Source organism: Micromys minutus, assembly GCF_963924665.1.
Source record: "Micromys minutus genome assembly, chromosome: 1".
Classification (NCBI taxonomy): Eukaryota; Metazoa; Chordata; class Mammalia; order Rodentia; family Muridae; genus Micromys; species Micromys minutus.
In genome coordinates, this window is record NC_137969.1 from 9664413 (window position 1) to 9691231 (window position 26819).

The 26819-nt window shown below is 48.0% G+C and overlaps 1 protein-coding gene across 1 annotated transcript; it reads right to left on the bottom strand.

Annotated features, from left to right (window-relative positions):
- Window positions 1–5698: 5698 nt before the first annotated feature.
- Window positions 5699–11121, bottom strand: SOD3 (superoxide dismutase 3). Its single transcript, XM_080937356.1, has 2 exons — window positions 10979–11121; window positions 5699–7268 (listed from the first exon to the last, which is right to left on the bottom strand). The coding sequence occupies exon 2, from the start codon at window positions 7250–7252 to the stop codon at window positions 6518–6520; it is 735 nt and encodes a 244-aa protein (XP_080793482.1). The 5' UTR covers window positions 7253–7268; window positions 10979–11121; the 3' UTR covers window positions 5699–6517.
- Window positions 11122–26819: the final 15698 nt, after the last annotated feature.

Here is a 26819-nt window from a genome sequence, read left to right on the forward strand (position 1 = left end):
GTCCAGCCCTCTAGGGAAGGAGGCCCTGGGGCTGCAAGTTTACACATGCCAATAGTCCTGAAGGTGCCTTTTTGGCTGGATGGGGGCCAGAGCTGGTTCTCAGGCTGCACGTGGTCAGTATTGCACCAGAATAGCCAAGGCAGACCCAGCCAGATGTGACTCAGTCAAAACAAAATAAACACTCTCACCTCCTAGACGCTCTTGGTTTGGACACATACCCAACAGGTACACTTCTTTGTGACCATTCACCACTTTTAGATAAGGGGGGTTATAGTAAACTCTAGCACAGTCTAGAAACTGTAGTGAGCCTCAGGGTCTGTACTTTGGGGAGCCAGGATAATAGGGTCCATAGCTTGAGCTCAATGTATGCAGCCAGCACAGCAGGCACCTGTGTTATTAGATGGAGTGAGCCATTAAGCTGATTATATATATATATATATATATATATATATATATATATATATATATATTATTACATATATATATATATATGTGTGTGTGTGTGTGTGTGTGTGTAACTATGACAACAACATCCCCACTTCTGTGTTTACCTGACATGGTTCTTCTACTCTGTAGACATTAAAGAGAGTCCAGTCACTACTTATGGTTTCCCTTTGGTCTTTCTGTAAAGTAGTTGGCTGCGGAACTCTCCCTTCAACTCTGCCACATAAGCTGCATCTATCCAGGTGTTCCCAGCTCACACTCAGAGAGACGGAAGCAGTAGGGTAACGGATTCTGTTGTGTGGCCAGAAAGCCTGGTGCGGAGCATCTTGGAACTGCTTCAGGAATTTTCCAGGGCTCTCAGTATCCGTCTCTCGTTTCTGCCTGTTTGGGGTCAGTAACAGGCACACAGACCTTCTATTATCACAGATATTCAAAGGCACAAGGCTGTCTCCCCACACATATGTAGAAATAGCTTTTAAGAGGCAAAGAAGAAGATAAGAGGGTTTCTTCCACCCTGTTAGTCACAATTTGTCACACACCTATTCCTAAATGCCTAGCTAAGAAGTAACTTTTTGTGATGGGTTCATCAAGGTATACCCTCTGGGTTATCCCTGGACATAAGACACCAAAAGAGAGACGGACAAAACAGAATCACGTCTTAGGCAGCAGCACGAGCAGTTATGTAGACTTGAGCCCACATAGCTTTTCCGCTTTTGCTTAGGATTGGAGAATATTCTGCTGCCTATGGGTTTGAGCTGGAAAGTAACTGTCGTTAGTTAGGGAAAGACCACGTCCTCTCCCCTCCTCTCTGATCATGGTCTGCCCTGTTTCCTGGCTTTCTTTCCTCCTGCCCCTGCTTCCTGCATAGCTGTCTTGTTAGTTTTCTACCTTAGTTAATTAGTTGGTCAGCGGAATGCAGAGATAAGTCTAGAGGGATAAGACTAAGTTGATGGTCCTTAAAGAGAGCTTGTTTGAACTCTGCATTTTCTGTGCCTGTGAACCCTAGTTATGAACAGTCCACAGGGTGTTTGTGGAAGTGGATTAGTGATTGAGAAGCCAGCCTTTCTCACCCTTGTTCTCTTTCTCCCAAGCCCCGTTGTCACCCTCTTGATCATTCTTCTGAGCTCTACTAGCCAGAAGGTCTCTGGTAGAGCCTCCTCCCCACAGCTAACTGGACTCAACTGCCTTAGTTTAGGTTCCTGCATGGCTTCCTAACACACTCCCATCATCCATCAGGATGCCAAGTTCTAGAGAGGACCTCGGCGGTGACATTTCTCACATCGGAGTCTTGCTGCACTCCTGCTCCGAGAGAACCTGCACCTGTATCACTATCTGACTTCACAAGGTCATTTTATTTGCTTATTAATATGATTCTGTCCTATCTGTCACTTTACAATGACAACTCGTTTTTGTCCTTCTTGGTTTTTCTACACCCTGCCCCCCAACACACACTCACACACACATACACATACACATACACATAGGCACATGCACACACACTCACACACACACTCTCACACACACAGTCACACACACATAGTCACACACATGCACACACACAGTCACACACTTGCACACACACAGTCACACATAGTCACACACATGCACACACAGTCACACATGCAGACACACATACACACACTCACACACACATGCACATACACACACATACACACAGGCACATGCACACACACTCACACACACACTCTCACACATAGTCATACACACAGTCACACACATGCACACACACAGTCACACATGCACATACACAGTCACACATGCAAACACACAGTCACACATGCACACACACACACACACACACACACACACACACACACAACACCGTGACTCAGCATGGGGGCAATTTACACCTCTCACTAAATGACAGTGATTTCTTTCAGCTGTGTAGGGCAGGTCCACACAACACTGAAAAGTTTCACTTTGGGGAATATTTTGTGGCCGGGATTGTGGGTGGAAGGAACGCAACAGCTATGGGTACTCCTTCGATAAGGGGTGTCCTGTTACACTGGAGTTGGGTTTGAACTCCAGAATGGAAGTGGGGGTCTGGCAGAGGTTTGGGGGTGGGGGCAATACAAAAATCCAGGTATGGTGGCACACACTTGTAATCCCAGTGTACGGAGACAAATGTCCCCGGAGCCCACTGAACAACCAGGTTAGAATTTTAATAAGTCTCAGGCCAATGAGAGACCCTATCTCAGAACATCAAAAGTGATGGACAGTGCCTTAGGAGTAACACCTCCAGTTGTCCTTTGACACCCACACACGCACGTGTCGACACTATACACATGCGACATTAAATTACCCTCCGTGCTTTGCACTTCTCTGCACACAGTGACTGCTTCCTCCATCACTGTGCGGAACTGGAACTCGGTACCATTGTTACCCCAAATAGAAAGGCCTGGAGCCGAGGAGATGGTTTAGTGAGCAAAGAGCTCTGCGGGCTGAGGATTGGGGTTCGGATCCCAGCAGCCATGTAAAATTCGGGGATGGGGGTGAGGTAGAGATCAGACTCCAAAGTTGGTAAAAGACTTTGCTTCAGTGTGTGAAATGGAGAGGGGTCAAACAAGTCACCTGCCAGCACACTTGGGTCCCACACATGTACACGCACATTCATGTGCACATGCATGTGTACACTTGTTGGAAAACATACTCACATGCAAGAAAAGAAGGAGATGGAGGAAGAGAAGGAGGAAGGGGGAAAGGAGAAGGCGAAAAGGACAGCATGCTCTGTGGCTCAGTGGGTAAAGGTGTTTGCTGCACGTACCTAGCAACTGGGGTTCAATGCCCAGAACCCGTGTAATGGATTCCACAGTTCTTCCCTGATCTCCACACATGTATCAGAGCAGCTGCATGCTCCCATCCCGGCCCCATCACTCACATACACAAAATGAAAATTTTAAGTGTCAGCTTTTCTGACTGGGGGATCAGCAGTCGACATTACATTGTCCTCCCCCAAACCTTCACCAAGGCCAAGCCCAGGCTGCGCGTGACTTCCAGCCTATGGTAACAGTTCATCCCTTACCATGCGTCACCTGAAATTCTTTGATCATACGGTAGTAGCGAAAACTGTGGAGAATGTAAGGATTTTATGCATTTTGTTCAAACAGCAGATCTAAACTCAGTTGGTTTATTTCCTGCAGGCTTTTAAGTTGGCCAGAGCACTTGCTGATTTGCTCTATTTTCTTAAGATTTTTAGTATTTTTGTGTATGTGCACTAATAAGCCCCACTCAGGAAAAAAAAAATTAAAAACATCCCTGCCATTCTGAGAAACAGCTTATCCTAACATCTAAAGATAGCATCCCTAATTATTGTCTACATTGTGTGTAAGCTACAAGGGGATCAAGCATTATTCTTGCCTTCCCAGCTGTGGGTAGGTGCAGCCATTACATCAAATGCTTCTAATTTTACAGAAAGAAATCAAAACAAGTGTGGGTTTAAGTCCCGGCAAGGAACGCAAACCCTGTGAGTCAAACCGGCAAACTGATTAGCAAGCGGGCCGGGAAGTCAAACCAGCAAACGTAAAGAGATCCCTAAACCAGATCTCTAAGATGAAGGAAGTAAAAATAGAGGCCAGGGACCAAGTGGAGTCCAGTGGGCGGTCTTGGTGGCACACAGGTTTAGTGCCAAGAACCAGATGTCCGCCTTATAGCTCCTAAACTTCTGCCTCTCCCCACCCCCAAGCTGAACAGGCAGAGTTGTCTCCTACTCTGGTTGGTTGGCTGTAGAAATGCTTCTTAGGACCCTCGGGTGGTGGTGGTTCACACCTTTAATCCCAGCACCCAAGAGACAGAGGCAGCCTGGTCTACAGAGCAAGTTCCAGGATAGCCAGGGCTACACAGAGAAATCCTATCTTTTTGTGGCAAGCTTTCTTGTGTCGAATTCCTTCTACTCACAGGACACTCACTGACTCACAAGATGCGTTGTTAGGGACAGGTCTTTGACTTCAGCTGTAGCTGTTCTCAGACTAATTACCTTTGTATTAAATATGCTTGTTTTGCTGAGCATCTCTCACAAACAACACCTGACTTAGGCCTCAAAACAACCCTGCGAGATGACTCTTTACAAAGTAGGTTCTGCGATTCTCTCAGTTTCTACAGTTTGGAAGCATGCGGCAGAGCTGGGGTTCAACCAGGTCTTCGCTGCCCAGGAGCATGCTATAGTCATTCCTTCGCTTTTCCAGTGGCCTGCCATACCCTCCTGCCGTTTTCCTGCTGTTTCTTATCTCTGGGCCCCTAAGGATAATGGCTCACCCCATGAATGAGCAGAATAAAGGTGGATTGGGCCTGCTAGGATGTTCAGGGGGCCCACCCAAGAAGAACAGATGGCAAGTGACGAGAAGCTCGTGCTGACCCCAGGTCGGGCTTCCCTGTGCCTCTGAGCTGGCCATCACGTGGTAACAAAGGAGAAGATCTGGCTGTCTATGGATTTCATTCATCCCCATCATCGGTCCCCATGTCGTCAGCGTCTCTTAGCACAGCTTTTAACGATGGAGACGGTGCACTCAGCACAGAGGATTCCTGGCTGTGGTTTGGTTTGTCTGACAGGTGCGATCCAGGAAAGGTGGAGGCTGCCTCGAGGGACAAGCCTGGGAAGTCCGTGCTGGGAGGCAGGTACTATCTCATACACTCAGACTGGGCATTAAAAGGTATAAGACAGCTGGAGAGGTGGCTCAGTGGTTAGAGCACTGACTGCTCTTCCAGAGGTCCTGAGTTCAATTCTCAGCAACCACATGGTGGCTCACAACCATCTGTAATGGGATCTGATGCCCTCTTCGAGTGTGTCTGAAGACAGCTACTATGTTATTCATGTACATTAAATAAATAAATATTTAAAAAAAACAAAGGCATAAGACATGCAGAGGCTGTTCTGAGGATATCTGGGGAGCTGCATGCCTGGCTACCTCAACACTTACCTCTTTCTCATCAGGCTAGGGACTCACTTCAGAACAGATCGGTTTTATTCTCCCATCTTTGAGTTCTTTGGCTCTTGGCTGTGTAGGTATCCTTTCGTAAAGAACACACACACACACACACACACACACACACACACACACACTCACATTTCCGTGTCCTTGTATAAATGTTAATCCTCAGTGCTCCAAAAGGCACAGTAATTAATGATAGAACCTTCTCTCATTAGAGGAGGAGGCCTACAAATTCGCAGGGATATTTTGGGGGAGGAAAAAGAAAAAATAACCAAGCTGCAGAGTCTCAAAACCGTACGCGAGGCCAGTGCAGGACTGAATTGCTGTGGTTTTAATGAGCAACATAAAGGTTGCCAGAGAGTCTCACAGGAGCGGCTCTCCTTGGGGTGCAGGCACCATATGGGAAACAGAAGAAAACAGAACCAGGGGCCCCGCGGGAGGTGATCAGGAACATGGAATCCTGGGGAGGGGGGTGGTGTCAGTGTGGTCCCAGAGCACCTAGAAGAAACAAAGGGAGGAAAACCGAGGTCTCTAGGGAAAAGAGGAGTCTCAGGTGCTAGGGAACAGGAAGAAAACAAAAAGGGGACAGAATGAAGTGGGGTGGTCGATATTTCAGTACACCCCAAGATGGTATTCTCAAAGGCGCTCCCCCCCCCCAGGTCCTTGGAGTAGAAGGGGAGTATCTGAGGACGTCCCATCTCTGAGGGGAAGGAGAGGGTTTCCTGGGAACAGACTCAAAGACTGTTTCAAAGGGGATTCTAGGGGCTTGTGGGATTTCAAAGGAGCTCGAGGGTGGATCTAGGGCAAGAAGGAGTTCTGGGTCTGTGGAAGTGCAGACTGTGTGAAAGGATTCGTGGGACACACAAAGTGCCTCGGACACAGAGGGACGGTGTCCGGGGTACGTGGGAACATCTGGGGGCTCGCAGAGGTGGCTGAGGAGGTTCGTGGAGGCATCTGAGGCCATACAGAGGTTCTGGGGTACGTGGAAGCCTGTGGGGCGCGCAGAGGCGACTAAGGTGAGGCGTCTGTCTAGGACGCCCGGTGGCCTTTGGCGTGAATGGAGGCGTCTGGGGGCGCATGGAGGCGTCTATGCACGCAGGGCTGGGCTCTGGGGCCCTGAGTGATGCTTAAATGGTCTTGCACTCGTTCTCCCGCCGCCGCTTCTTGAGCTCCTTTGCCAGGCTCTCCCAGGCCCGGGGACTGACGGTGCCTACCACGCAGCAGGCGAGCCGAAGACCTGCGTTGCCGTTCTGCAGGCTGGCCTGGTTGCCACCTTTACCCAGGTCGTCCTCGCCGGCGTGGACCACCACGGCGCGGCCCAAGATCGAGTGCGATCCGGCCAGTGACGCGGTCAGGCCGGTGCGGTGCCTCCAGAGTTGGCCGTTGCGCACCGCGAAGTTGCCGAAGTCGCCCGGGTGCTGCGGGTGCTGCACGCCCAGCGGGTTGTAGTGCGATCCGGTGGACTCGCAGCCCTGGCTCAGGTCCCCGAACTCATGCACGTGGATGGCGCGGTTGGAGACGTTCTGCTCTTCTGGGAAGCCCTCCAGACTGAAGTGGGCCTCAAGCCTGGAGCCAAGCCCCAGCTGCTTGAAGAGGACCAAGCCGGTGATCTGAGGCTGGTCCGGGGCCAGGGTGGCTGATGGTTGTACCCTGCAGATGGCGTGCATCTCCATGGCACCCATCTCTCTTTGTCGTCCTAGCTCCATCCAGATCTCCAGCACTTTGGCATGCGTGTCGCCTATCTTCTCAACCAGGTCAAGCCTGTCACCTAAGCCGATGCTGGACTCCCCGGGATCTGACATGGCCCAGGTGACAGGGCCACAGGCCACCAATAGCAGGCCGTAGAACAGGAAGGCCAACATGGCTGAGGCTCTGCACCTGTGGAATGCCGCCATACCAGTGGGAGGAAAGCAAGTCTTAGTCATTTGAAATTTCCACATTCTCACATCCCAAACCCGAAGTCCCCAAGGGATTGCCTGGGTCGTCTCACTGGGGGGGTAGGGGTGGGGTCGCAAATGTGCCTCAGGAAACACAGGGTTGGGGTTTGTTTACAGAAGTGACAAAAAAAAAACCTGTATTCAAAAACTCTCCATATTGAATAGCTGGAGGGAGTTTTAGGGTGTGTGTGTGTGTGAGAGAGAGAGAGAGACAGACAGACAGACAGACAGACAGACAGACAGACAGACAGACACACAGGGGGTCTCACTGCCCTTCTAGATCCCTAACTCTCCCCACCTCCCTGCTTGCTCTCCCAGGCTTTTCCTTCTGGCAGACAGACACAAGACTAGCTGTCCTCGCCATCTTGGATTTTGCCTGCACGGAGTCCTCTTTCTGAAGTGTCAGTACCCTGTTCCCCACCACTCAGCCTACTTGGAGTTTGTGATGGTACCAACTCAGTTTTCTTCATAGTTTCTCCCTTGAGTATCTTCAGTAGTTCCCTAACTGGGTCCTCAGCCTGTGCCTCTGTGTTTCTGTCTGTCCCTAGGCTGTGCCCATTTCCAGTCATGTCCAGCTCCTAGGTTCACACCGGACAACAGGGCACACAGTTACTGAATGAAGGCAGCGGTGAAGATGGGCAGCTCCTCGAGCTGTTCCAACACAATTCTCGGGTTAAAGTTTGAGCCTTGAGCTGGGGACACGGGGGAGAGGGGGTAATGTGCAGATTTTAAAACACTACATCCATTCCACAAATGTGTAAAATCACACATCAATTTCACAAAATTCAGGTTCTGATCTAACATAAGAAAGGACAAGGGCTGGGTTTCGAGACCAAGAAGACTGGAGAAAGAAATGGGTACAATCTAGGGACAGAGACAGTCACGAGAGACAGCCTTAAGACTGTGGGGAGGGGCATTGCAGGATCCAAAGCTAGAACCAAAAAACCTATTACTCAGTGGCGTTGGCAGAGAAGGGCATGGGTGTGGTGGAAGCGGCAGGAAGCTGAGAGACAGTTGCCAAACGCCAAGGTCCCCCAAAGAGAAGAATGTGTGGGTGCTTATGGGTACCAGGCCCAAGAGGATGTGGGCTAGGATTTATGCAGTGGTAGGGATAACTGGAAGCTCAGGTCTGGCATTGGGATAGTGTGGAGTGTGCATCAGTGTGTGTGTGTGTGTGTGTGTGTGTGTGTGTCTGTATCAGACGTCTTCCTCAATTGCTCCCCACCTTATGTATTAAGACAGAGTCTTGTTATTGTCTAGCTACGAGTCCAGTTCACCAGATGGGGAATTTCCTATGTCTTCCTCGGGGCACTGAGATTACAGGAGGACCACTTTACCCATCCAGCTTTTTGTATGGTTTCTGGAGATCGACCCTCCCATTTTTGCTTTACCCACTGGGCCATCTTTTCAGCCTGGATTATAGTTTTTAAAACCAAGATGCATATTCTAACTCAGAAGAGCTTAACTGGATTTTTCATTTTAAAAAAAAAAAAAGAAAAAAGAGAAAGGTTTAAATATCCTGGTGCCCAATCAAAGACAACGGAAAGGTACAGAATCCAACCTCAGTTACAACACAGCTGACTCATTTGATATGTGGGTGATTGATTCCAGGATGCCTTGTGGATTCCAAAATCCATGGATGCCCAAGTCCCTTACATAAGATAGCAAGATGTGTGCACAGAGACAGCTCAGATGGTCCTGTGTTCTTAGGAACATGCCTGGACGGTTTACTGCAGTTACCTGGGTAAATGCTGGGTAAATAGTCATTGCCTCTGTGTGTGTGTGTGTGTGTGTGGTACATCACCCAAGGACACGGAAGATGACTCTATTGTGGCTTCGTAGGGCTGCCATCCATAGTCTTGGCTCCTTACCTGTGTGTGAAATAGGACCAGTTCTGCTATCGAGGGCCGTGATGAGGGTCAAGGTAGATATTTATAAATGAGATACTTTCACATTTTAAAGCTGCCCTAAGGGATTAATGATGCCTCCAAGGGGCAGCTGAAGGTCACCTGTGCTTTTAGAGCCTCTCTACAACCCCGAGTAGGGGCCACTTAAAATGAATGGAGTGTGAGTTCTTTTCCGAAGCTGTTATAGAAGGACAATTTAGTGTGGTGATTATAAGAATGGATTCGGGAACTCACCCCATGAATCTAAAACTTGACTACCACTTACGCTCCGAGGTTCTCCGCCATTGCTGTCTTTGGTGCTCAGTAGCGATTGTGCTAAAGCTGCAAGCTATATAGCTGGACCTGCTTCCTCTCAGGCCTGGCCCTCATTTGCAAGTGGGCGCAGGCACACCTACCTCCCAGGAGCTTGCTTGCTACCAAGCTTCAGAGGGAAATCTGAATGGCCAACACCTGTTGAATTTTTGGGCCAGGCACTGTTAAAAAGCCTTTGGCATATGTGAATTTTAGACATATGTAGGTGTGTGTGTGTGTGTGTGGTGTGTGTGTGTGTATCACTGATGCAGCTAGATTGATAAGCCAGCAAACCAACCCTCCAGCCTCCATACTGTGCCTGGCTTTTACCTGGATTCTGGAGCTCAAATTTCAGACCTCAGGCCTGTATGACAAACACCGCTGCCTGAGCCATCTCCCTAGTCCCAGGGTCTGAATCCCGGTAAGCACCCTGTGAGGTGGGTGCTAATCTGGAAACAAATGAGCAGAAAGCAGGGGCACAGGAGGAAGAGTCTCTCCCAAGGTTACATAGTCACTGAAGAGCTAAGGGCAGAACTTGAAAGTGAGTGGTCTCTCCAGCCCAGCTTCAGAACCACACTGCATTGGTTTCACCTAGAACCCTCATACACAGCAGGTTCTCACTGCTGCCAGAGAGAAGCTGTTGATGGCATGGTGGGGACCATCCTCTGGGAGATTTTGTGGAGTCCAAGGAAGGAAGGGGGACCCAGAAAAGGCTGAAGAAGAACAAAGATGCCCCTGCCTGTCTCTCGGGAATGTTCTGTGCTCATGATTTGCCACAGGAATTCTTCCTGCAAAGCCTAGAGCAAACTCCAACTGGAGTGTGTGTGTGTGTGTGTGAGAGAGAGAGAGAGAGAGAGAGAGGGAGGGAGGGAGGGAGGGAGGGAGGGAGGGAGGAGGGAGGGAGAGGGAGAGGGAGAGGAAGAGGGGGAGGGAGAGGGAGGGAGGGAGAGAGATTTTTAGGAATTGACAGTTTAAAAAGATATTCTCTTAAAAAGCAAAACAAAACAAAACATCAGCACAGAGCATCATTCCTCGCCCCCAGGTAAACCTAGCCTCCCTTGTTCATATATCTCCTTTCCTCAAGTATTATCATCCCTAGCTGCTCTTTAGAAGGAGCCATTGTCATAAGCCAGAGCTAACAGGACCCTTGGGCTAATGACTTTGCAAAGCAGGTGACTCTTCAGAGTACCTGCTAATCCTTCATAACTTCAACTCCCAAGACACAGTGTCCAAAGATACATGACATTTATAGTGGCCTCTTAGACCAGCCTCTGCAGGCCCAAAGCAGAAAGCTCTGTCCGACCTCTCCCACTCCAGAAAAGCCAGGCCGGTCACTAATTGGGTTTCTCTCCCACGAACATGATTAAACCTTTTCCAACAAGTGCTGGCTGCCCAACCCAGTTTCTAAAGCACACTCATGAAGGAACGAAATGAGCCTCAGTTTGGTACGCACCTGTCCAGCCCTCCCCAGAGCCTCTTCTCCTCCGGCGAAGTGCAGGGCAGCCCAGCTAGAGGCCTGAGGAAGAGCCTCTGAGTGGCCTCCCCAGAGCTGGGCAGCTATTTGTGAGCAGCAGGGAGGCCAGCCCCGGGGAGTGGTCAGCTAAAGGGAAGAAGGTCATTGGGCTGTCTGGGAGAAGACAAGCCAGCCTGGCTGTCCCTTGTGATAAAACTGCCTCCTCCTCCTCATTCTCTCCCCTCCTTGTCCTTCTCTGTTTCCTTTTCCTCCTCTTATTCCTTCCTCTTCTTTTCTTCCTCCTCCTCCTCCCCCTTCTTCTCATCTCCCCCCACCCCCAGACTTCTTCTCCTTGTCCCAACCTCCCGGATCCTTTCCCACTTCTAGTTCCTCTTGCCAAGTATGCCCTTGGTGACTTCCCTGGCTCGTGCAGACGCAGTCAGTGACCTTCAGAACGCAGCAGGGGAGCAGAAATGAGAAAGAAAATAGTCTTATTTGAAGAGGCACAATGGTCCCTTTATTGAAGGGCCTTGTCTTTCCCCTGACTCCCTCAGCTATTGACTTCTTTTGCTGGATGTTAGTATGTGTTTAAGACAGACATGGGCACTTGGCAGCTGAGTGTGACACTCTCTCCAGAATTGTGCTACCACACAGGTGTGAAGCAGGCACAGTAGTGTGGCTCCACAATGCCAACCCATGTGCTTGTGAAAGTCCTCCCTTTACCTTCCTCTCCACATCTGTGAATAACCCCATCCCCATGAGAATCAAAAGAGTAAACCCAGTGTCTGGCTTTAATAACAACATTAGAGAGTCAAATAATGACCATAACCATAACATTATGACTGTTGTTGTTGTATTAAGATGACAGAGGAGGGTTGTTGTTTTTGAAAGAAAAGGTCCAGGTTAGCCCAGGCTAGCCTTAATTTGATCGGTAACTGAGGATGACTTTGAATTTTTAAATCCTCCCAAATACTCCCAAATGCTGGGATTACAGGCATGCGCCGTTGTGTTTGTGTCGCTGGGGGCCACACACAGGTTTTCATGCAGGTTAGACAAGCACTCTGCCAACAGAGGCCAGCCAGGGAAAACCGTTTGAAAACTACATAGACTGGAGATGCCATGAACCTTCAACCCCAGGACCCTTATTCCTTTTGTTGTCATAAACTGCTGTCAATCACAGATTCCAGAAACAGAAGGTTCTCTTTCCCAGAGACACACCCCAGCCCCAGCCACGGGAAAAGTTAGCTTGCTGCTACCTGTCCCCCTGAATTTCTTCGACAAAGAGTTATTGGGCACCTGCCCCCTGCCAGGCACTATCAGACTCAAAGCTGCACAAGTTTCTGTCCTGTGTGGCTCACACTCTTAGGAAGAGAGCAGAACATCAGTGATACAGCTAGAGACAGAGGGACAGGATGCCGTCTGACATCTCCAGTGACCAGGCCTGGCAGGTGGGAGCTTTGTTCAGTAACCTGTTCTCTGCCCTCCACCTGGAGCTCAGTGAACCTCCTTCAGGCGGAGGTTCCTAGAAGCACTGTGTTTAAATATGATGGTTCTGCCAGACAACAGAAGGCTTTGAGATCACTGCTTGGCTGAAAGGCCCACAGGAAAGGGCTTTGTCCAGAGGCATCTACTCTAAAAGATGAGAAGCAGGCTTCTCGGGACTTGAGGGCTCTGGCCCATCAGACAGCTCTGAGAATACCAGTTCGGTCCTGAACTCTTCCATCTGCAGTTGGGGAAAGTTGTCCTCCACAAATGAGCTTACCAAATGTCCGATGCTTCCTACCACCCAAACCTGCCAACAACCCTCAGGCACCCACCACCCATAGCTCCCCTTCAGATCCTGGCTTCTCTTTGTGGCTTTCCCATTCCTTTTATTAAGTCCTGATTTCCATCCAGTAATTCCTACATAAGCTCCTAGCTATTATCTTAAGGGGGTCTTCCATATTTCTCTCAAGACCCAGGAAAGCACTCTGGGATTCTAGGATCAATGCCAAGTCCCAATTCCCTTGCATTTTTTATGCTCTCTAGGAGAAAATTGCCCCCCCCCCCAACTTCATCCCCATAACAGTCCCCTTCCTTGGGTATTGTGGTCTCGTTTTCTTCTTAGAAGCCAACTTTACTCTTATATGCAAAGCTAGTGGCTGTGGCTTGGGCACCATTTGTCATGGTCTCTGAGTGATGCATTCTGGGACAATGAGATGCCAAGCTAATTGGTTGGAGCTCCTCCCAAGTCTTTGTTGACCAGTTGGCCTTGAACTCACAGAGATCCACCTGCCTCTGCTTTCAGAATGCTGGGATTAAAAGTATGTGCCACTGCTCTTGGCTTAAAATTTATTAAATACTCTCTGTATTTACATTTGAAATGTCATCCCCTTCACCCACCCGGCTCCCATCTCCCTTCCCCTCTACCTGTCTTCACAAAGGTGCACTAGCTCCCAATCCCCCTCTCCACCTCAGTGCCTTGGCTTCCCCTACATTGGGAAAACATGCCCTCACTGGACCAAAGGCCTCTTCTCACATTGATGCCAGACACTGCTATCTTCAGATACATCTGCACCTGGAGCCGTGGGCCTCTCAATTTGTGCTCGATGGTTGGTGTTCTATGGGAGCTGTGGAGGATTTGGTTGGTCGGCAATCTTGTTCTTCCCATGAGGCTGAAACCCCCTTCAGCTCCTTCATCCCCCCCACCCCACTCATTCTGATGGTTAGCTGCAAGCATGCGCAGCTGCATGACTCTGGCAGAGCCCCTGAGGAGGCTCCCCTATCTGGTTTCTGCACACCTGGCTTTCATTGGGACTCTTAAGAGAGAGATATCTTCTCTTTCCTGACTTGAAACTGGAGAGAAGCCATGGTCACTGCGTCCACCAATGGAGAGCTGAGGACAAGCCCCATGCAAAGGGAGAGGCAGAGAGAGAACAGTGACACAGGGACTGGTGGGATTCTGTAAACCCCACCCCACAGTTACCTGGCACTAAAAAAGGGGGCTGCTTGCCCCCTCCTCACCCTCTCTCTTGCTCTTGCTCTCTTGCTCTTATCCCCATTGCCCCTCTTCTCCCCATTCCCTTCCTCCCTCTCTCTCCAGGTGCCCATGGCCGGCCTCTGCTTCTCTACTTCTCTTCTCTTCTCTCTCTCTCCCCCTACTACCCTCTTAACTCCTCCCCCCATTCCCTGAATAAACTCCATTCTATACTGTACCATCGTGTGGCTGGTCCCTCAGGGGTAAGAGATACCTCAGCATGGGTCAGCCAGAGGCATCCCCCTTGCCCCATCCTCACCACACCTCCACAGAACATATCCCCTCTACTCTCTTTATCTTTTTCCTAACAGGGACTGGAGGAGGCCCTGTGCCTGGCCACACCTGAAGCTCTGCTTTCATTATGTGAACTTTCTCAGGGTATAAGGAAGTATCATGGGTATCACGGTTAATGATAGCAATGATTTTGTAGGGTAGATATTGATCCATCTATTCTATAGATAAGGACTTAAGGTTCAGAGACAGAGAAAAACTATGGGGTCAAGATGCAAAGCCAGAAAATGGCCAAGTCAGGATTTGAATTCATAAAATAGGCCCAGTGATGCATGCCTGCTCTCCCTTCTGCTCCGGAGACTGAGGACCTGCAACCCTGAGCTAATCTGGGTTCTATAGCTCTCAAAAAGCAATTTTCTCAAGGGCGGGGAGGTAGAACAGAGGAAGCATGCATGCCTATCATGCACAAAGCTCTGGGTTCAAATCTCCAGGAACCTAATCCAAGATCGATTTCCTAAGCCTGGCCTCTTAATCATTGCTTTTTATTAACAGCAGGAAGCAGAGAGAGTGCTGTAAACTTGGTAGTTGCTATTTGACCCCCTCAGGCTGTTAATGTGTGATAGGACAGGCACAGGATCTGAGGCATCTGGACGTGTCCCCTCTACCCCTGGAAGAGAGCTCTCAGCTCTGGACCTTTGTACTTTTATGCAGGAACGCCAGCACATTCTTCACTCTGGTCAGGGACACTCTAGGAGCTAAGTTGCACCAACGAGTAGCTTTTCACCAGCCTCAAAGACGCTGAGCGCAGAGCAAGTCCCTCCAAGACCAGGTTGTATGAAATGACAATTTACCCAACCAAAGCACCTTAGACACAGGCAGAGAGAACGGCAAGTGATTCTTGCCTGCCTGGCGTTTGCCCAGAACCCCTGTTGTGGAGTAGAAGCTGAACTGAGACCTGTCATTTTGGTCTAACCACATTGGGATAATCAAGGTGAAAGAGGCTCCTCACTGACAAGGTGGAGAGGAAAGAAACAAGCACCATCTTTTGGGCAGAAGTAAGACAATCACATTTATCAGCCACCCTTTGTCTGCCAGACCCTGGCTAAGCAATGCCTGGCGTTCGTCTTAACGGCGCTGCCACTGGGTGAAGAGTGGCTTGTGTTCTGGTGCCTGTTATATCCTGCCAAGACGTGCTTTCCCAGAAGCCCTTTCAGAGTGGCCAAGTGACCGTTTATGCTGTGAGCATGTCCCCTCCCTCTCCACCAGTGCCGGTGTGAGGAGAAACACACACAGAAGAACAGAAATGAAAGGCCTTTTTTGACCAGGACAATGGTTACGGACAATCCCACCAGGAAACACCAAATCAAAGTCTCTCCAAGTTCCGTTCCTCACAGATTCTGAGCTTCCTGTGGTTCTGGGATCCAGGCAGGCCTGTGGGAGCTTTCTCTCTGTGTGCTTTGCCAGTTGTAAACAACGGAGCAGTACAGCCTGGGAAAGCTTGAGCATATCCAATTCCGTACTTAGTTCTCCAAAATAATTGCACGCGACATTCCACATGGGGAAAAGAGAAACAGTCTTCAGCGTACATGCTTCATGTTTATTTAATAAACATTTCCTGGACCCAGCATCTATATTTATGCATCTCCTTGCTGCCCCCATCTATCAAACTGGAAAGCAGAGATTTGCTTCCCAGAAACCCTTCCAACTGGCCGTGGCCGGGTGATCCATGCTCAGCTTGGAGAACAAAGCAAGACCCAACGCTCTGCTGCTTCTTAGAGAGAAATATCAACTCCAAAGACACAGGTGAGTTGGGCTGGCAGTGAAGTTTTACTGAGCAAAATGGTTATGTGAATTCACAGATTAACATCAGTCAAAACAAATGTCAAGACACTGCTGTCACCACAACCAAATGATGCAGTTATACAAAGGCGCAGTCACCGGAAAGGCACCAGAACACTCAAAACTATGCAGGGTTGAAGCTCAGAATATATTAAATAAAAGCCTAGAAAACTAAAGGCAGAACAAAATCCAAAGAATTGAACATTAGAAGAAAATACACCTTTTAGTTGCTCATAAGCAAAACAACCCCAATAGATGAACCAAATACACTCAGCTCCACAACTCAGTTCATATGTTCCCGGCAAATTACAAGATGTCTGGTTCTCAAAGTTATATCACCACACCAGAGCATACACCAGGCCAACACACTAGGCTCACTAAAGCCTGCAAAGAGGCTAAGATAGAAATCAATGCACTGTCTAGAAAATCCTCCAAATACAGGGAAATCAAGTGCTGTATTTCTAACAGAAAGAGCCACAGGGAAAGGAGGAAATGTTTGTGAATGAAAAAATAATAATAAAAGCAACACATAAAAACCTGCATGGTGGAACCAGATGTTTCTTAAAGGAAGATACACTACTTTAATGATATTATATATATAAAGTACGTAAACTTAGCTATTTAGGAACAGCCATGAGTAAACTAACAAACACGTCAATGAGCAAACATCACATGAGTGTAGAGGCAGAGAGGTGATCCAAAACACGCATCCACAAGCCAGAAAATGGACAAAAACATGATCATGATAGATAAGTTTTAAAAATCCACAGCAGATTATTTAGAAAGGCTGTTAAAAGTCAAGCAAAGCTAATCAAAAGAAGGGAGAGAAATAAAAATGGCTGTTATGAGCCGAGAAATAAAGCACACCATTCTCATATCCTAAAGCTATTAAAAGGGTAAGTGGGGGGCTGGAAGATGGCTCTGCAGTTAAGACTGTTTGGTTCTCTTTTGTTTGTATTAAGTTCCAGAAAAGGTAAGAGGGAGGAGAGGGAGGGGAAGGGGGAGAGAGGGGGAGGGAGGGGGAGGGGGAGAAAGGGGGAGGGGGAGGAAGAGGGAGGGGGGAAGAAGGGGAAGGGGGGAGGAGGGAGGAGAGGGGAGGAGGAGGGAGGGGGAGGAAGGGGGAGGGGGAGGAAGGGGGAGGGGAGGGGGGAGGAAGGGGGAGGGGGGAGGAAGGGGGAGGGAGATTCAAGTGTATGATGATAGAGACCTGGGAGGACAGCCACTGCCCCCTCTTACTCTCTACCTTATTCTCTGTGACAGAGTTTCTCACTGAACTTGAAGCCCGCAAGCCCAGCAATCCTGTTTGCTTTCCTTCCTTCCCCAGGTCTGGCTTTTTATGTGGGGGCCAGAGATCTGAACTCGGGTCCTCACACGGAGCAAGTGCTCTAACCCACTGAGCCGCCTCTCCTTAGCGCAGGCAGGTAGCGTCTTTATTTGAAAGGAAGCCTGCGGTGGCCCTGCTCAGCAAAATTTGGATTAGGCAGTATCTAATTCCTTAAACTCCACCTCTTTTGTTTATATCCACACACTCTGTTGGTTCTGCTGCCCCAGATAACTCGGCAGGTGTGTTACCAAGTCTGAGGCGTCCTTCCCAACCTTGCCCAAACTCTCCACAGGCTCTCTGAAACATGCAGATGCCGGGCTTGCTTGTGGGTTGCCTGGTTGGATTCATTGTGTCTATGGGCTGGGGAATTAAGTCTTTAAAGACTTCCTAGATGATTCTCAAGTATGGGCACCATTGAGAAACATTGTCTAGAATTTTTAAATATGTGTAGGAACTGGGGCTACAATATATCATCCTATTTCTTAAGTAACCAGGCCTTCTGCCTTGAGTTTTTCCTCGGCCCGCCTCTACTCCAGGGACACGTGTGCCAGGTATGAGTTCTTCCCACTGCTGTACTAGGCAAGCTCTTGAGTTCACCCTACGTGAATGATGGTACTTTATATTGACACCAATTCCTGTCTTTCCAGAAGAAGAGCACACTTTTCTATTTCCTTTCGAAGTCTGGTGACATTCCTTTGATGCTGGCACGTAGCTAGTTAATTTTCGTCCTCTTTACTCACAAGGAGAGTGGGGGGCAAAAACAGTAGCTGCTCTACACAGCATCCGGTCTGTGAGCCAGAACAGTCCAAGGAAGGAATACATTGGCTTGTAAGATGTCTTACAATGTCTTCCTGTGGTGACTCTTAGTATGTCACGAAAGCCTGGTCTACCGCTGTATTGGCACGTGAGCAAAATGATACACACGTGAGATTATCCATTAAAGCCTAGTTTGTGGGAGGAAGAAAGTGGAAGCCAGCTAAGTGTGCGCCATCAGGGACAGGTTAGAGAATTATAGCACATCCTAAAGTGGTGTGCCATGCACTCATAAAAAGGAACGAGGCTGCTCCTCCTGCTCAGATTTAGAAAGATGCAGCCGTTTGCCACAGCTCGGATCCATTCATGAGGATACTTCGTTAGTGTCTCTTTCTAATGCTGCAATCAGTGGCCTTGCATGGCTTGAGGCCAGCCACACTGGGAGTTATCCCAGAAGCAGGTTGTTAAACATTTACTAGCACAGCACTGCAAAGAACTCTAAACTCCACTGTCAGACAAATAAGACAAAGCTCACACAGTGTATGTAGCATGCCTAGATGGGTAAGGTGGTGGGGATTTACCTGCACCGAGAAAGCCGTGAAGATAGGTGGTGTAGCTCAGTGGGGGGCGTTCTCTTGGTACTTGTAAGGCCTGGGTTTGGACCCTAGCACTAGAAAAACAGACACAATTTCAATTTCTCTCTATAAACATACATTAGCACATAACCTCGAAATTCCACTCACAGATAGAATCATGAGAATCACAAGCATGCGGTCACACAGAAAATTCTACACAAGTGCTTATACGAGTATCATCCATAACAGCAACAGGGTGAAAACATCCACCAGCGGATGAAGGAACAGACAGATTGTGGTACCTATGCCTAGTAGAGTACCAGTCGTCCCTATAAGGGAACGAAGTGTCACGTGAAGCAAGTTCACACTGAAAAACAAATACTGTATGTTCTCATATGTAGAAGCCAAAGTTTATCTCAGAGACACAGAGACTAGAGGAGTGTTTGACAGAGTCTGGGAAGAGTGAGAGAGCAGCAGGGATGGGGACAGGTGGGCCCAGTTGGATACAGAAATCAGACCCAATATTCGATCACACAGGAGGATGGTTACACTTGACAGCAGTCAGTTAAATATTGCCGATCACACAGGAGGATGGCTACACTTGACAGCAGTCAGTTAAATATTGCGAAAGAGCCAAGAAGAAAAGTTTCGAATGTTCCCAATACAAAGCAATGACATGTGTCTGAGGTGATACGTATGCTAATTGTCCTCATCTGATTGTTATACGTTGTAGCCAGGTCTTGAAATGTCACACCGTGCTGCATAAAATGCATTAATTACTGCATGTTAGTTAGAATATATTAATAAAAATGAGTGAGGTCTTGGTGAATGCTCCAAATTGAATGACCCTCAAAGAAACATGCTAAGGATGGGGTGTGGTGTGTGCCCATTTATTATCCCAGGCTGAGGCAATACAAACTGAATTCAAAGCCTCCCTGGACCACACAGTGAGGCTGTATCTTGGTGGTTTGCTTGTTGGCTTGTGTCATTGTTTTCTTTTCTTTTGATACAGGGTTTGGTCTGGCTTGAACCTCACTATGTACACCAAGCTTTACTTGAAGAAATCCACTTGCCTCTGCCTCCCCCAGTGCTGGCCAACATGCTCAGCGAGAGTGCATTTTAAACTAAAAACAAAAACCATCATCGGCAACACACACACACACACACACACACACACACACCACCACCACCACCACCACCACCACCACCACCACCACCACCACCACCACCAACAACAACAACAACAAGCTAACCAAGAAGCATTCTACTTCTAAGAAACTGGGGAGTGAGAGAATTTAGACACAAAAGGGCGGCTTCCTGCAGTGCCCCTTCCAGTCCAGGAACCACACATACTATGTAAATCCACGGGGAGAGCAGGCAGGGTGAGCAGAAGTGAGAAGGAGGGAAAAACATGGAGTCATTACTCAGCGGGTAATTCTGGCTTCCGTGGTTTCATTTTCAGGGTGATAAAAAGGTTTTGATGCTGGAGAGGGGGTTGGGCAGTGCTATGCAAAATGGGTAAAGAGTAAGTTAGTTGGGCTGGTTAGATGGGTCACTGGATCTTGTCAGTCATCTAAGAAGCTGGGCATGGAAGCCAGTGTTGGGGCTGGAGATGCGGGGATTGTGCTCAGCCTGCCCAGCTTCACAGATAAGATCCAGGGTTAGTGAGAATCTGTCTTAAAATATAATGTGGAGCAGTGGTCAAGGAAGACATCCAACATCAGCCTCTGGCCTCCACATGAACACACACGGGTAAGTGCATGTATCTGTATACATGCACACACACACACAAACACACACACACACACACACACACATGCACACACACATACAAGAAAAAGTTAATGGCCACTCACAAGTCCTTTAGAATCTGCAAGCTGAGGCTCTTCTCCGTAGGCTCTCCATTAGGTGGGAACGTCTCTGGGTGGCTGGATTGACACCGAACCGTGAGTAGTGAATGGCACAAAATTTCAAGAATGATTTGGTAGCAGATCCAGCTGGTTTGATCCAGGAGACATTCGAATGTCCTTGGGTAGGCCTGGGACTTCTTTCTTTGGACACCTTTTTTCCTTTGTAAGATGGAGAGACCTACTTCTCAAACTTGGGTAAGAATGAAGGGGTTGGCAGATGCGCAGATGCGTGTGTCCGTCACTTGGCAGCCCCTCTGTAATGTGAAGATCCTTTCCTGGATGGGGGGGGGGTCCTGTAAGACTCTGCTGGAGTGGGAGGCTCTACCTGATGACATAGCTGGGTGTGTTTGGCCTGCTTTGTTTGCCTGACCACGTGCTCACTAACACACTGCAGCTGTGTCTTACGATCCCTCCATTCCCCCCCCCCCAGTTGTACAAATACTGGCTGTATCGTTGAGAGAGAATGAGAAAGAGCAAGAATTAGACTCCTAAGGGTCACTAAAGCAGTCATTTATTGAGTGCTTATCATGGGCCTCGTATTTTAAAGTCATTATTTCCAACTCTTATGACAGCCGAGGAAGCAATATTTTCCAATGTTCATTTAAGGGGGCTCCGAGAGTCGATGTCAGGTGCTTGGGGTTTGGGGGATGGCTGGCAAGTACTAGAGCAGGGATTTGAACTCAGTTCTGCTGAATACCACACTCTATTTCATAAATCACCAAAGCCAGGACTGCTAGTTTCTGTGGACTTAAAGCAATCAGAGGACCCAGGTGTCTGGAAGAGGCATGTGCACATGCAAAAGATTGACTCTAGCCTCCCCTAAGAAGGATCCCCTACTTTTGTGTCCCTGGCTCTTTGACAGGAAACTCACCACCTCCTGTGACAGCCCATTCCATTTTTAGATGACTCTAATTACCAAGGAGACTCATAATGTTCTGTTCGCCAATCACGTTCACCTGCTATTTTCATTACAACTTCATATGCCCCAAAGAGGCCATCATTAAGAACGCTATTACCTCTTGGACGGGCAATAAAGGCATCTAACACCATCACCAAGCCAAGTACCAAAGAACTGGCAATGCAGACAGCCGGGGACGGGCTGCTCATTGCATCTTTAAATGAGTCCTACGACAGGTGATTATCTCTTGTAAGGAAAGGTATTTTGGAAGGGACGTGTTGTCACTCGGGACAGAGCCATAACATAAATTGCAGAAGTTTAAAATAATCAGAGCCATGCATGTCTGCAGCACACTTCTCTGGTTAATTAAAATGCTTAAGGAAAAAGCAGTGGAGGTTGATTTCAGCTGCGTCCTGGCAGTTTTCTGTGAAGGACAGTCAGTCCTAAATGGTCCGGCATGAGCTCATGTCACCAGCTTCCTGCACAGTGAACTTCCCATCAGATCTAACAACTAATAATGGAGATTAAAAATGGAAAGGGCTGAGAAAGGGGGAACCCAAGGTCTCCCAAATGTGTGAGCCACTCAACTGATTCTTTTCGGGGGAACGGAACTCTGTCTCTGTGATTGCATGAACCACGGGGAACTAAAGGATGCCGGGTCAGAAAAGTGATGGGGGCTCTCCTGGGATTTCAGGTGGCAAATGGGATTGAGAATCTTAGCTTTAATGAAGACAACAGAAATCACATAATTAACACGCACTGTTAACACCTCATTAGTCTCCTGGGGCTTAAGTTATGCTAAAAATAATCAACACATTTTTGTTTAAATAAGGCTCTGCTACAGGTGGTCATGAAGTCCTCCTTGACCATAGCAGATCAAGAACATCCCTCCCCTCCCCCCTGCCGCCCCCAGAACTTACTTCAAATGCTCCCGGAAGGCTTTGACTTCGGTCCAAGGAGAGGATTATTTTAAATGAATGTGGTGGTACAGGGAGGAAATGAGTGCATTTTTGTGAAGTCTCTGTGGCTCTGAGTTTGACATGCCCGAAAGCAGATGCTCCCCCAGTGGTTCTTTCTGCTGGAGGTTTGATGCTAGCCATATGGAATCTAGAAAGAGGCAGTCTTGTGCAGTGCACCCTTGTCTTTTCTGGGGGACATTAGACCCCATGGCACCTGGGTATTGGTGGACCAGGGACCTTCGGAGGACATGGAGTCAGCAGAGGAGTCATATTTCTTGTTGGGCAGACCAGACCTCAGGAGAGGTCTTGGAGTATGAGAGGGCCAAAGCTTCTGTTTTCTGAGGCCAAAGCCTGTAGCCTATACTGACAAGACCAGAGCTAGATAAGATCAAGGAAGGCTCTGCTAGAGTCTTGAAGAAAGGGGAAAGAATGACTATTCAGAAGCTGCTGAGCTTGGGGTGACTGTTGTAAGACGAGATTAACCAAGCCACCTCTTCTCTGGCTATTCCTCCTCTTTGCCCTTCACTCGCCCACGGCCATCCCCTAAGCTCCAAATTAAGGGATTTGGTAGTGAAAGCCATGGAAAGTTATCCATCCCCCTCAATACCGTGATGGAAATGTGTCCTTGGGAATAGAGGAAGATGGATCTGAACTCCTATGCTTGCCAATCACTCAGAAAAATGGCACCTGTGAGTGGGAAGCTTGTGGTGACACCTTGATCTTGGGCTCGGGTTTCTAGAATTTTGAGGAATGAGCATCTGTTGCTTATGCCACTCAGGTGGTTTGTGGCCTTGTCCTAGCATGGGTTGAGCTAAGTCTTTACCTCAGTACTTCCTGTTCCCACACAATGGAAAACCTATTTTCTTTTTTTCTTTTTTTTTTTCTTTTTTTGGAAAAATAGGATGATTAGTAGGTGGGTCAGACGACAGTCCAGACTACTGTGTCTGGAGAGGAATGCAATGCTGTTTTAATATCTTCTCTCTTGTTCTCGTTTTCTCTCTGCATGAAAATAGAGACACCATCTATCCTCATGGGACTCAGCAGCAAACCCCTGTGCTTCAGAGCTGACTGTGCTGGTTAAGGGAAGGCGAGTCATAGTTTAACTATCCATCTCTGAAAATGTCACTGTTCTATAAAGTTAGAGCTCACTCTAAAGAGAACTTCCCAAGTGACTCTCAATCAAAAAGCATTGTGTTCATGCCCAAACCAGAAGAGATACAGAATGCTTCCACTCAAGCTGAAGATTGCAGCTTGTTTGGAGCAGAGAAACTAGCCACATACCCTGATTTGGGAAAGAAAAAAATGTTCTTTTGCAGGTACCCTGGAGGATGTTTACTGGGATCTGTGCATAACCTTAGCAACAGTCTAGCAAAGATAAAAGTGTCTTGTTGTGAGACAGTTGTTTGACTGAATTCAGAAAACATAAATTCAATGAATAAAGTGGGGTAGGTGACTGGATGGGTGAATGAGTGGATGAATGGATGGATGGATGGGTGGATGGGTGGATGGATGGATGGATAAATGGGAGGATGGATGGATGGATGAATGGGTGAGTGCGTGGGTGGATGAATGGGTGGATAAATAAGAGGATGGATTGATGGATGGATTGATGGGTGGATGGATAGATGGATGGATGGATGGATGGATGGATGGATGGATGGATGAATGGATGAATGGGTGAGTGGGTGGGTGGATGGATGGATGGATGGGTGAGTGGGTGGTTGGATGAGTGAATGGGTGGATGGATGGATGGATGGATGGATGGATGGATGGATGGATGGGTGGGTGGGTGGGTGACTAAGATGGGCAGAGAGAATGCAGTGTGCTTATGTGTTTTGTATAAGACTGAGAACAAGAGGAAGTCTGTAAAGTCTGAAGAAGCAGGATGGATGACAAGGAATGAGACAGTCCAGACAAAAACATCTCTGGAGCTGCACTTGCTAAGACTTCTTTCAATGACTCTCAGAGATCATGAACATGCACAGCCTGACTTCACTGTTGCTGGCAGCACAGGCTGGAATTTGGAACTTTCTGTTCTTGGGTAATTATGAACACTTTCATTCTGTGGGATAAGCTTGTCTGTCCCAACTAATCTCGCTGTCTTTATGTGCTCACAAATTAGAGAACTTCCAGAAGATGTTGAAGACCCAAAGGCAAATGCCAGCACCAGTGTGGCAGACAGTGCTGGCTGCTTACCTAACATGCTCCCTACTTCAGTCTGCGCACAGGAAACTCTGTTCTTGCCCTGCCAGACTCATTATGTGTATTGATGCCCTGTGATTGATTTCTGGCCACGAGACATCAAGACATCTGGGAAATAGGATATTTCTCTTCCTTTCTCCTCCCAGAAATAGGTGCTGCATAGGGAAGTGTAACAGACAGTCTTCACCCTGCAGTTACAGGGCCACTTGAGAGAAGCTAGAAGTCCACTCGCTACTACAGTGAGTCCCACTGCTACAACAGGGCCCGCCTCCTGGCTCTGGACGTTGTTTTTTTTTTTTTTTTTTTTTTCAGTGACAACTGACCAAGTGTCTCAGAAAGTTCTTGTCATATTTTCCATTGCTTTCAGCCAAAAGCAGTTCTGGCAGACATTCTGAGTTGATTCGATTATAAACTACAGTCTGGGATGCTGGTGCCCAGAGTGGGGAAAGGAAAACCTTTATTGAACTATACCTCTGTAAAGGCCAGTTCCTCCCAGGGTAAGAAAAAACTATACTCTTTTGGGCCTCAAACCCAGGCTGGAACCAAGTTTTTAAATCAAATCATAGATAGGAAGAGAGTTAAAAAAACAAAGATATGCGGAAACATCTGGGCTCCTTTCTTCCACCTCTGTACTCAGCCATCGTAGGGGACTGTCATGTACCAATTGAGCTAGATTCATCAGAAACTTTTGCTGGGACTCTGTCTACCTGCCCCAGTGCTAAAATACAGAGCCCGAGTGAAGCAACAGGAAAGCAAAGCAACGGAGGAACTGTCGAAGTCTGAATCATCCATATTATATAAATAATTTCCAAAATGTAAAATGTCCCCCCAAAATACTGATGATGGTGATGGTGATGGTGGTGGTGCTGCTGCTGATGGTGGTGGTGGTATTGATGGTGATGGTATTGGCAAGAGTGGAAGCCGGGGCACTTTCTGGATGCTGTTTGTGAAAAAGCTTGTTTTTTTTGTGGTTTTGGGATTTTTGGTTTTGTTTTTCTCTAGCCAACTAGCATTTAAGTTTCCAAATGAATAGTTGAATTCATTCATTCTTTTCTACTGGTCTCAAAACAGGAAGCAATTCAAGTGTTCGAAGTGACTCAACAGCCCATGTGAGAAACCGAAATAGATGAACAAATCATCATCCCTCCCTGCCTGTGAGCCCTCAAAACCATCTTTAGTGTGTCTGAGAGATGTGCTGAGGGAACCTGAACTCAACAAATGGTAAGAAAGAGAATCCAGTCTGCAAGCTAAGAAGACTAAGTCATGGGCTGTTGTTACAAATGGCCTCCTTATCTTCAGAGCTGGTCTCTTGCTGAGAACAGATATAAAAATGGTGGACAGGATCATGTGATGGTCAGAGCCTCAGATAAACGAATCAGTGCATCTCAACAAGACAAGGAAAGCCTGGCAGGTCCCTGATGCCCCAATGAATTCGATTCACTCTCGGGAGTGAATCCCCTGGGGACATCCATCCGGTGGCTTGCAACCAAACTCCATGTCTTTCTTTGAGGGACATTGCCATTCTCCTATCTCTGTGTGGTTCCTGTAGCACTGGTTCCAGTGTCTCCTGGTCAAAGATGTGAGCCTTTGACATGCAGCCAGATTCCCTCCTCAGTGATACAAACAGCTTCCAAGGGGCTCAGACTAGGGCTGGTCAGAAATGGTGGAGGTGCAGGGCTATCTAAATAGAAGACCCTAAAAATCTCCACTATTGCTGAAGTTAGCATGTCCTTCTATCCTTCCCCACTTAGCAGAGCCAGCCAACAGAAAAACAAAGGTTTGGGTCCTGAAAAGAAGAAACAGACATCAATATGGAAACTCACACGTACGTTGCAGATGGCTCAGTGGGTAACTGAGCTTGCTGTCTAAGAGTGTGGATCTCAGTTTGGATTCCCACACACCCAAAAACCTGGGTGTGGCTGTGCACACGATTGTCCTAGCACTGGGCTTCTTCTCATCTGTTCAGAATAATAGGATTGCAGAGGGCACTGCTAGCCTAGCCCCATGGTCAGTGAGAGACCTGTCTCAAGAGAAGAACATGGAAAGCGTCAGAGCAGGACCCCTGCTGTCCTCTCTGGACTTCAGGTGTGGGAAGTAGGTACTTGCATCCATGTTCCATACCACAGCCTGAGAA

Coding starts and splice junctions, on each gene's coding strand:
- SOD3 (XM_080937356.1), bottom strand. CDS start 7,252: ATGTTGGCCTTCCTGTTCTACGGCCTGCTATTGGTGGCCTGTGGCCCT.